Source organism: Heterodontus francisci, chromosome 2, assembly GCF_036365525.1.
Source record: "Heterodontus francisci isolate sHetFra1 chromosome 2, sHetFra1.hap1, whole genome shotgun sequence".
NCBI lineage: Eukaryota > Metazoa > Chordata > Chondrichthyes > Heterodontiformes > Heterodontidae > Heterodontus > Heterodontus francisci.
In genome coordinates, this window is record NC_090372.1 from 69608572 (window position 1) to 69620676 (window position 12105).

Genomic DNA, 12105 nt, shown 5'->3' on the forward strand with positions numbered 1-12105 from the left:
CTCTACCGCTGCTGCTGCTGTTGTAACACCTGGACTCCCTTCGACCACTGCTGCTGTTTCTGTAACTCCAGGACTGCCTTCTACCACTGCAGCTGTTTCTGTAACCCCTGGATCCTCCTCTACCGCTGCTGCTGCTGTTGTAACACCTGGACTCCCTTCTACCACTACTGCTGTATCTGTAACACCAGGACTCCCTTCTACCACTGCTGCTGTTTCTCTAACTCCTGGATCCCCTTCTACCACTGCTGCTGCTTCTGTAACTCCTGGACTCCCCTCTACCACTGCTGCTGTTTCTGTGACTTCTGGATCCTCCTCTACCACTGCTGCTGTTTCTGTAACTCCTGGATCCCCCTCTACCATTGCTGTTGTTTCTGTAACTCCTGGATCCCCCTCTACCACTGCTGCTGCTGTTTCTGTAACTCCTGGACTCCCTTCTACCACTGCTGCTCTTTCTGTAACTCCTGGATCCCCCTCTGCCACTGCTGCTGCTGTTGTAACACCTGGACTCCCTTCTACCACTGCTGCTGTTTCTGAAACTCCTGGATCCTCCTCTACCACTGCTGCTGCTGTTTCTGTAACACCTGGATCCCCCTCTGCCACTGCTGCTGCTGTTGTAACACCTGGACTCCCTTCTACCACTGCTGCTGTTTCTGAAACTCCTGGATCCTCCTCTACCACTGCTGCTGTTTCTGTAACTCCTGGATCCCCCTCTACCATTGCTGTTGTTTCTGTAACTCCTGGATCCCCCTCTACCACTGCTGCTGTTTCTGTAATTCCAGGATCCCCCTCTGCCACTGCTGCTGCTGTTTCTGTAACTCCTGGATCCCCCTCTACCATTGCTGTTGTTTCTGTAACTCCTGGATCCCCCTCTACCACTGCTGCTGTTTCTGTAATTCCAGGATCCCCCTCTACCACTGCTGCTGTTTCTGTAATTCCAGGATCCCCCTCTACCACTGCTGCTGTTTCTGCAATTCCAGGATCCCCCTCTACCACTGCTGCTGTTTCTGTAATTCCAGGATCCCCCTCTACCACTGCTGCTGTTTCTGTAATTCCAGGATCCCCCTCCACCACTGCTGCTGTTTCTGTAATTCCAGGATCCCCCTCTACCACTGCTGCTGTTTCTGTAATTCCTGGATCCCCCTCTACCACTGCTGCTGTTTCTGTAACTCCTGGATCCTCCTCTACCACTGCTGCTGCTGTTGTAACACCTGGATCCCCTTCTACCACTGCTGCTGTTTCTGTAACTCCTGGATCCCACTCCACCACTGCAGCTGTTTCTGTAATTCCTGGATCCTCCTCTCCCACTGCTGCTGTTTCTGTAACTCCTGGATCCCCTTCTACCACTGCTGCTGTTTCTGTAACCCCTGGATCCTCCTCTACCGCTGCTGCTGTTGTTGTAACCCCTGGACTCCCTTCTACCACTGCTGCTGTTTCTGTAACTCCTGGACTGCCTTCTACCACTGCTGCTGTTTCTGTAACTCCTGGACTGCCTTCTACCACTGCTGCTGTTTCTGTAACTCCTGGACTGCCTTCTACCACTGCTGCTGTTTCTGTAACTCCTGGATCCCACTCCACCACTGCTGCTGTTTCTGTAACTCCTGGATCCCCCTCTACCACTGCTGCTGTTTCTGTAACTCCTGGATCCCACTCCACCACTGCTGCTGTTTCTGAAACTCCTGGACTCCCCTCTACCACTGCTGTTGTTTCTGTAACTCCTGGATCCCCCTCTACCACTGCTGCTGTTTCTGTAACTCCTGGACTCCCCTCTACCACTGCTGTTGTTTCTGTAACTCCTGGATCCCCCTCTACCACTGCTGCTGTTTCTGTAACTCCTGGACTCCCCTCAACCACTGCTGCTGTTTCTGTAACCCCTGGATCCTCCTCTACCGCTGCTGCTGCTGTTGTAACACCTGGACTCCCTTCGACCACTGCTGCTGTTTCTGTAACTCCAGGACTGCCTTCTACCACTGCAGCTGTTTCTGTAACCCCTGGATCCTCCTCTACCGCTGCTGCTGCTGTTGTAACACCTGGACTCCCTTCTACCATTGCTGTTGTTTCTGTAACTCCTGGATCCTCCTCTACCGCTGCTGCTGCTGTTGTAACACCTGGACTCCCTTCTACCACTGCTGCTGTTTCTGTAAATCCTGGACTGCCTTCTACCACTGCTGTTGTTTCTGTAGCTCCTGGATCCTCCTCTCCCACTGCTGCTGCTGTTGTAACACCTGGACTCCCTTCTACCACTGCTGCTGTTTCTGTAACTCCTGGACTCCCTTCTACCACTGCTGTTGTTTCTGTAACTCCTGGATCCCCCTCTACCATTGCTGCTGTTTCTGTAACTCCTGGATCCTTCTCTACCGCTGCTGCTGCTGTTGTAACACCTGGATTCCCTTCTACCACTCCTGCTGTTTCTGTAACACCAGGACTCCCTTCTACCACTGCTGCTGTTTCTGTAACTCCTGGATCCTCTTCTACCACTGCTGCTGTTTCTGTAACTCCTGGATCCCCTTCTACCACTGCTGTTGTTTCTGTAACTCCTGGATCTACCTCTACCACTGCTGCTGTTTCTGTAACTCCTGGACTCCCCTCTACCACTGCTGCTGTTTCTGTAACAACTGGATCCACCTCTACCATTGCTGCTGTTTCTGTAACTCCTGGATCCCCCTCTACCATTGCTGCTGTTTCTGTAACTCCTGGATCCTCTTCTACCACTGCTGCTGTTTCTGTAACTCCTGGATCCCCTTCTACCACTGCTGTTGTTTCTGTAACTCCTGGATCTACCTCTACCACTGCTGCTGTTTCTGTAACTCCTGGGCTCCCCTCTAACACTGCTGCTGTTTCTGTAACAACTGGATCCACCTCTACCATTGCTGCTGTTTCTGTAACTCCTGGATCCCCCTCTACCATTGCTGCTGTTTCTGTAACTCCTGGATCCTTCTCTACCACTGCTGTTGTTTCTGTAACACCAGGACTCCCTTCTACCACTGCTGCTGTTTCTGTAACTCCTAGATCCCCTTCTACCACTGCTGCTGTTTCTGTAACTTCTGGATCCACCTCTACCACTGCTGTTGTTTCTGTAACTCCTGGATCCCCCTCTACCACTGCTGCTGTTTCTGTAATTCCTGGATCCCCCTCTACCACTGCTGCTGTTTCTGTAACTCCTGGACTCCCTTCTACCAATGCTGTTGTTTCTGTAACTCCTGGATCCTCCACTACCACTGCTGCTGTTTCTGTAACTCCTGGATCCTTCTCTACCGCTGCTGCTCCTGTTGGAACACCTGGATTCCCTTCTACCACTACTGCTGTTTCTGTAACACCAGGACTCCCTTCTACCAATGCTGTTGTTTCTGTAACTCCTGGATCCCCTACTACCACTGCTGCTGTTTCTATAACTCCTGGATCCCCTTCTGCCACTGCTACTGTTTCTGTAACTCCTGGATCCTCCTCTACCACCGCTGCTGCTGTTGTAACACCTGGACTCCCTTCTACGATTGCTGCTGTTTCTGTAACTCCTGGATCCCCCTCTACCACTGCTGCTGCTGTTGTAACACCTGGACTCCCTTCTCCCACTGCTGTTGTTTATGTAACTCCTGGATCCCCCTCCACCACTGCTGCTGCTGTTGTAACACCTGGACTCCCTTCTACCACTGCTGTTGTTTATGTAACTCCTGGATCCCCCTCTACCACTGCTGCTGTTTCTGTAACTACTGGATCCACCTCTACCACTGCTGCTCTTTCTGTAACTCCTGGATCCCCCTCTACCACTGCTGTTGTTTCTGTAACTCTTGGATCCCCCTCTACCATTGCTGTTGTTTCTGTAACTCCTGGATCCCCCTCTACCATTGCTGTTGTTTCTGTAACTCCTGGATCCCCCTCTACCATTGCTGTTGTTTCTGTAACTCCTGGATCCACCTCTACCACTGCTGCTGTTTCTGTAACTCCTGGATCCTTCTCTACCGCTGCTGCTCCTGTTGTAACACCTGGATTCCCTTCTACCACTACTGCTGTTTCTGTAACTCCTGGATCCACCTCTACCACTGCTGCTGTTTCTGTAACTCCTGGATCCTCCTCTACCACTGCTGCTGCTGTTGTGACACCTGGACTCCCTTCCACCACTGCTGCTGTTTCTGTAACTCCTGGATCCCCCTCTACCATTGCTGCTGTTTCTGTAACTCCTGGATCCTTCTCTACCGCTGCTGCTGCTGTTGTAACACCTGGATTCCCTTCTACCACTCCTGCTGTTTCTGTAACACCAGGACTCCCTTCTACCACTGCTGCTGTTTCTGTAACTCCTGGATCCTCTTCTACCACTGCTGCTGTTTCTGTAACTCCTGGATCCCCTTCTACTACTGCTGTTGTTTCTGTAACTCCTGGATCTACCTCTACCACTGCTGCTGTTTCTGTAACTCCTGGACTCCCCTCTACCATTGCTGCTGTTTCTGTAACTCCTGGATCCCCCTCTACCATTGCTGCTGTTTCTGTAACTCCTGGATCCTCTTCTACCACTGCTGCTGTTTCTGTAACTCCTGGATCCCCTTCTACCACTGCTGTTGTTTCTGTAACTCCTGGATCTACCTCTACCACTGCTGCTGTTTCTGTAACTCCTGGGCTCCCCTCTAACACTGCTGCTGTTTCTGAAACAACTGGATCCACCTCTACCATTGCTGCTGTTTCTGTAACTCCTGGATCCTTCTCTACCACTGCTGTTGTTTCTGTAACACCAGGACTCCCTTCTACCACTGCTGCTGTTTCTGTAACTCCTAGATCCCCTTCTACCACTGCTGCTGTTTCTGTAACTTCTGGATCCACCTCTACCACTGCTGCTGTTTCTGTAACTCCTAGATCCCCTTCTACCACTGCTGTTGTTTCTGTAACTCCTGGATCCCCCTCTACCACTGCTGCTGTTTCTGTAACTCCTGGACTCCCCTCAACCACTGCTGCTGTTTCTGTAACCCCTGGATCCTCCTCTACCACTGCTGCTGTTTCTGTAACTCCTGGATCCTTCTCTACCGCTGCTGCTCCTGTTGTAACACCTGGATTCCCTTCTACCACTACTGCTGTTTCTGTAACTCCTGGATCCACCTCTACCACTGCTGCTGTTTCTGTAACTCCTGGATCCCCCTCTACCATTGCTGTTGTTTCTGTAACTCCTGGATCCCCCTCTACCACTGCTGCTGCTGTTTCTGTAACTCCTGGACTCCCTTCTACCACTGCTGCTCTTTCTGTAACTCCTGGATCCCCCTCTACCACTGCTGCTGCTGTTGTAACACCTGGACTCCCTTCTACCACTGCTGCTGTTTCTGAAACTCCTGGATCCTCCTCTACCACTGCTGCTGCTGTTTCTGTAACACCTGGACTCCCTTCTACCACTGCTGCTGTTTCTGAAACTCCTGGATCCTCCTCTACCACTGCTGCTGTTTCTGTAACTCCTGGATCCCCCTCTACCATTGCTGTTGTTTCTGTAACTCCTGGATCCCCCTCTACCACTGCTGCTGTTTCTGTAATTCCAGGATCCCCCTCTACCACTGCTGCTGCTGTTTCTGTAACTCCTGGATCCCCCTCTACCATTGCTGTTGTTTCTGTCACTCCTGGATCCCCCTCTACCACTGCTGCTGTTTCTGTAATTCCAGGATCCCCCTCTACCACTGCTGCTGTTTCTGTAATTCCAGGATCCCCCTCTACCACTGCTGCTGTTTCTGTAATTCCGGGATCCCCCTCTACCACTGCTGCTGTTTCTGTAATTCCAGGATCCCCCTCTACCACTGCTGCTGTTTCTGTAATTCCAGGATCCCCCTCTACCACTGCTGCTGTTTCTGTAATTCCGGGATCCCCCTCTACCACTGCTGCTGTTTCTGTAATTCCTGGATCCCCCTATACCACTGCTGCTGTTTCTGTAACTCCTGGATCCTCCTCTACCACTGCTGCTGCTGTTGTAACACCTGGATCCCCTTCTACCACTGCTGCTGTTTCTGTAACTCCTGGATCCCACTCCACCACTGCTGCTGTTTCTGTAATTCCTGGATCCTCCTCTCCCACTGCTGCTGTTTCTGTAACTCCTGGATCCCCTTCTACCACTGCTGCTGTTTCTGTAACCCCTGGATCCTCCTCTACCGCTGCTGCTGTTCTTGTAACACCTGGACTCCCTTCTACCACTGCTGCTGTTTCTGTAACTCCTGGACTGCCTTCTACCACTGCTGCTGTTTCTGTAACTCCTGGACTGCCTTCTACCACTGCTGCTGTTTCTGTAACTCCTGGACTCCCTTCTACCACTGCTGCTGTTTCTGTAACTCCTGGATCCCACTCCACCACTGCTGCTGTTTCTGTAACTCCTGGATCCCCCTCTACCACTGCTGCTGTTTCTGTAACTCCTGGATCCCACTCCACCACTGCTGCTGTTTCTGAAACTCCTGGATCCCCCTCTACCACTGCTGCTGTTTCTGTAACTCCTGGACTCCCCTCTACCACTGCTGTTGTTTCTGTAACTCCTGGATCCCCCTCTACCACTGCTGCTGTTTCTGTAACTCCTGGACTCCCCTCAACCACTGCTGCTGTTTCTGTAACCCCTGGATCCTCCTCTACCGCTGCTGCTGCTGTTGTAACACCTGGACTCCCTTCTACCACTGCTGCTGTTTCTGTAACTCCTGGACTGCCTTCTACCACTGCAGCTGTTTCTGTCACCCCTGGATCCTCCTCTACCGCTGCTGCTGCTGTTGTAACACCTGGACTCCCTTCTACCATTGCTGTTGTTTCTGTAACTCCTGGATCCTCCTCTACCGCTGCTGCTGCTGTTGTAACACCTGGACTCCCTTCTACCACTGCTGCTGTTTCTGTAAATCCTGGACTGCCTTCTACCACTGCTATTGTTTCTGTAGCTCCTGGATCCTCCTCTCCCACTGCTGCTGCTGTTGTAACACCTGGACTCCCTTCTACCACGGCTGCTGTTTCTGTAACTCCTGGACTCCCTTCTACCACTGCTGTTGTTTCTGTAACTCCTGGATCCTCCTCTACCACTGCTGCTGCTGTTGTAACATCTGGACTCCCTTCCACCACTGCTGCTGTTTCTGTAACTCCTGGATCCCCCTCTACCATTGCTGCTGTTTCTGTAACTCCTGGATCCTTCTCTACCGCTGCTGCTGCTGTTGTAACACCTGGATTCCCTTCTACCACTCCTGCTGTTTCTGTAACACCAGGACTCCCTTCTACCACTGCTGCTGTTTCTGTAACTCCTGGATCCCCTTCTACCACTGCTGCTGTTTCTGTAACTCCTGGATCCCCTTCTACCACTGCTGTTGTTTCTGTAACTCCTGGATCTACCTCTACCACTGCTGCTGTTTCTGTAACTCCTGGACTCCCCTCTACCACTGCTGCTGTTTCTGTAACAACTGGATCCACCTCTACCATTGCTGCTGTTTCTGTAACTCCTGGATCCCCCTCTACCATTGCTGCTGTTTCTGTAACTCCTGGATCCCCTTCTACCACTGCTGCTGTTTCTGTAACTCCTGGATCCCCTTCTACCACTGCTGTTGTTTCTGTAACTCCTGGATCTACCTCTACCACTGCTGCTGTTTCTGTAACTCCTGGACTCCCCTCTACCACTGCTGCTGTTTCTGTAACAACTGGATCCACCTCTACCATTGCTGCTGTTTCTGTAACAACTGGATCCACCTCTACCATTGCTGCTGTTTCTGTAACTCCTGGATCCTTCTCTACCACTGCTGTTGTTTCTGTAATTCCGGGATCCCCCTCTACCACTGCTGCTGTTTCTGTAATTCCAGGATCCCCCTCTACCACTGCTGCTGTTTCTGTAATTCCAGGATCCCCCTCTACCACTGCTGCTGTTTCTGTAATTCCGGGATCCCCCTCTACCACTGCTGCTGTTTCTGTAATTCCTGGATCCCCCTATACCACTGCTGCTGTTTCTGTAACTCCTGGATCCTCCTCTACCACTGCTGCTGCTGTTGTAACACCTGGATCCCCTTCTACCACTGCTGCTGTTTCTGTAACTCCTGGATCCCACTCCACCACTGCTGCTGTTTCTGTAATTCCTGGATCCTCCTCTCCCACTGCTGCTGTTTCTTTTACTCCTGGATCCCCTTCTACCACTGCTGCTGTTTCTGTAACCACTGGATCCTCCTCTACCGCTGCTGCTGTTGTTGTAACACCTGGACTCCCTTCTACCACTGCTGCTGTTTCTGTAACTCCTGGACTGCCTTCTACCACTGCTGCTGTTTCTGTAACTCCTGGACTGCCTTCTACCACTGCTGCTGTTTCTGTAACTCCTGGACTCCCTTCTACCACTGCTGCTGTTTCTGTAACTCCTGGATCCCACTCCACCACTGCTGCTGTTTCTGTAACTCCTGGATCCCCCTCTACCACTGCTGCTGTTTCTGTAACTCCTGGATCCCACTCCACCACTGCTGCTGTTTCTGAAACTCCTGGATCCCCCTCTACCACTGCTGCTGTTTCTGTAACTCCTGGACTCCCCTCTACCACTGCTGTTGTTTCTGTAACTCCTGGATCCCCCTCTACCACTGCTGCTGTTTCTGTAACTCCTGGACTCCCCTCAACCACTGCTGCTGTTTCTGTAACCCCTGGATCCTCCTCTACCGCTGCTGCTGCTGTTGTAACACCTGGACTCCCTTCTACCACTGCTGCTGTTTCTGTAACTCCTGGACTGCCTTCTACCACTGCAGCTGTTTCTGTAACCCCTGGATCCTCCTCTACCGCTGCTGCTGCTGTTGTAACACCTGGACTCCCTTCTACCATTGCTGCTGTTTCTGTAACTCCTGGACTCCCTTCTACCACTGCTGTTGTTTCTGTAACTCCTGGATCCTCCTCTACCACTGCTGCTGCTGTTGTAACACCTGGACTCCCTTCTACCACTGCTGCTGTTTCTGTAACTCCTGGACTCCCTTCTACCACTGCTGTTGTTTCTGTAACTCCTGGATCCTCCTCTACCACTGCTGCTGCTGTTGTAACACCTGGACTCCCTTCCACCACTTCTGCTGTTTCTGTAACTCCTGGATCCCCCTCTACCATTGCTGCTGTTTCTGTAACTCCTGGATCCTTCTCTACCGCTGCTGCTGCTGTTGTAACACCTGGATTCCCTTCTACCACTCCTGCTGTTTCTGTAACACCAGGACTCCCTTCTACCACTGCTGCTGTTTCTGTAACTCCTGGATCCCCTTCTACCACTGCTGTTGTTTCTGTAACTCCTGGATCTACCTCTACCACTGCTGCTGTTTCTGAAACTCCTGGACTCCCCTCAACTACTGCTGCTGTTTCTGTAACAACTGGATCCACCTCTACCATTGCTGCTGTTTCTGTAACTCCTGGATCCTCCTCTACCACTGCTGCTGCTGTTTCTGTCACACCTGGACTCCCTTCTACCACTGCTGCTGTTTCTGAAACTCCTGGATCCTCCTCTACCACTGCTGCTGTTTCTGTAACTCCTGGATCCCCCTCTACCATTGCTGTTGTTTCTGTAACTCCTGGATCCCCCTCTACCACTGCTGCTGTTTCTGTAATTCCAGGATCCCCCTCTACCACTGCTGCTGCTGTTTCTGTAACTCCTGGATCCCCCTCTACCATTGCTGTTGTTTCTGTCACTCCTGGATCCCCCTCTACCACTGCTGCTGTTTCTGTAATTCCTGGATCCTCCTCTCCCACTGCTGCTGTTTCTGTTACTCCTGGATCCCCTTCTACCACTGCTGCTGTTTCTGTAACCACTGGATCCTCCTCTACCGCTGCTGCTGTTGTTGTAACACCTGGACTCCCTTCTACCACTGCTGCTGTTTCTGTAACTCCTGGACTGCCTTCTACCACTGCTGCTGTTTCTGAAACTCCTGGACTGCCTTCTACCACTGCTGCTGTTTCTGTAACTCCTGGACTCCCTTCTACCACTGCTGCTGTTTCTGTAACTCCTGGATCCCACTCCACCACTGCTGCTGTTTCTGTAACTCCTGGATCCCCCTCTACCACTGCTGCTGTTTCTGTAACTCCTGGATCCCACTCCACCACTGCTGCTGTTTCTGAAACTCCTGGATCCCCCTCTACCACTGCTGCTGTTTCTGTAACTCCTGGACTCCCCTCTACCACTGCTGTTGTTTCTGTAACTCCTGGATCCCCCTCTACCACTGCTGCTGTTTCTGTAACTCCTGGACTCCCCTCAACCACTGCTGCTGTTTCTGTAACCCCTGGATCCTCCTCTACCGCTGCTGCTGCTGTTGTAACACCTGGACTCCCTTCTACCACTGCTGCTGTTTCTGTAACTCCTGGACTGCCTTCTACCACTGCAGCTGTTTCTGTAACCCCTGGATCCTCCTCTACCGCTGCTGCTGCTGTTGTAACACCTGGACTCCCTTCTACCATTGCTGCTGTTTCTGTAACTCCTGGACTCCCTTCTACCACTGCTGTTGTTTCTGTAACTCCTGGATCCTCCTCTACCGCTGCTGCTGCTGTTGTAACACCTGGACTCCCTTCTACCACGGCTGCTGTTTCTGTAACTCCTGGACTCCCTTCTACCACTGCTGTTGTTTCTGTAACTCCTGGATCCTCCTCTACCGCTGCTGCTGCTGTTGTAACACCTGGACTCCCTTCTACCACGGCTGCTGTTTCTGTAACACCTGGACTCCCTTCTACCACTGCTGCTGTTTCTGTGAATCCTGGACTCCCTTCTACCACTGCTGTTGTTTCTGTAGCTCCTGGATCCTCCTCTCCCACTGCTGCTGCTGTTGTAACACCTGGACTCCCTTCTACCACGGCTGCTGTTTCTGTAACTCCTGGACTCCCTTCTACCACTGCTGTTGTTTCTGTAACTCCTGGATCCTCCTCTACCACTGCTGCTGCTGTTGTAACATCTGGACTCCCTTCCACCACTGCTGCTGTTTCTGTAACTCCTGGATCCCCCTCTACCATTGCTGCTGTTTCTGTAACTCCTGGATCCTTCTCTACCGCTGCTGCTGCTGTTGTAACACCTGGATTCCCTTCTACCACTCCTGCTGTTTCTGTAACACCAGGACTCCCTTCTACCACTGCTGCTGTTTCTGTAACTCCTGGATCCCCTTCTACCACTGCTGCTGTTTCTGTAACTCCTGGATCCCCTTCTACCACTGCTGTTGTTTCTGTAACTCCTGGATCTACCTCTACCACTGCTGCTGTTTCTGTAACTCCTGGACTCCCCTCTACCACTGCTGCTGTTTCTGTAACAACTGGATCCACCTCTACCATTGCTGCTGTTTCTGTAACTCCTGGATCCCCCTCTACCATTGCTGCTGTTTCTGTAATTCCTGGATCCCCTTCTACCACTGCTGCTGTTTCTGTAACTCCTGGATCCCCTTCTACCACTGCTGTTGTTTCTGTAACTCCTGGATCTACCTCTACCACTGCTGCTGTTTCTGTAACTCCTGGACTCCCCTCTACCACTGCTGCTGTTTCTGTAACAACTGGATCCACCTCTACCATTGCTGCTGTTTCTGTCACTCCTGGATCCCCCTCTACCATTGCTGCTGTTTCTGTAACTCCTGGATCCTTCTCTACCACTGCTGTTGTTTCTGTAATTCCGGGATCCCCCTCTACCACTGCTGCTGTTTCTGTAATTCCAGGATCCCCCTCTACCACTGCTGCTGTTTCTGTAATTCCAGGATCCCCCTCTACCACTGCTGCTGTTTCTGTAATTCCGGGATCCCCCTCTACCACTGCTGCTGTTTCTGTAATTCCTGGATCCCCCTCTACCACTGCTGCTGCTGTTGTAACACCTGGATCCCCTTCTACCACTGCTGCTGTTTCTGTAACTCCTGGATCCCACTCCACCACTGCTGCTGTTTCTGTAATTCCAGGATCCCCCTCTACCACTGCTGCTGTTTCTGTAATTCCAGGATCCCCCTCTACCACTGCTGCTGTTTCTGTAATTCCGGGATCCCCCTCTACCACTGCTGCTGTTTCTGTAATTCCTGGATCCCCCTCTACCACTGCTGCTGCTGTTGTAACACCTGGATCCCCTTCTACCACTGCTGCTGTTTCTGCAACTCCTGGATCCTCCTCTACCACTGCTGCTGCTGTTGTAACACCTGGATCCCCTTCTACCACTGCTGCTGTTTCTGTAACGCC

The 12105-nt window shown here is 51.7% G+C and overlaps 2 protein-coding genes across 5 annotated transcripts in view; both read right to left on the reverse strand.

Moving 5' to 3' along the window:
* dnah5 (dynein, axonemal, heavy chain 5) overlaps nucleotides 1-12105 on the reverse strand; it is a 610401-nt gene that overhangs the window by 148878 nt on the left and 449418 nt on the right. The window lies entirely within an intron of this gene.
* LOC137351805 (uncharacterized) overlaps nucleotides 1-12105 on the reverse strand; it is a gene marked incomplete at its 3' end in the record, with an annotated part of 43205 nt that overhangs the window by 990 nt on the left and 30110 nt on the right. The window contains exon 4 of the mRNA XM_068016662.1: nucleotides 3739-3965. Coding sequence (XP_067872763.1) covers nucleotides 3739-3965 — 227 coding nt within the window. The remainder of the gene's footprint in view (nucleotides 1-3738; nucleotides 3966-12105) is intronic.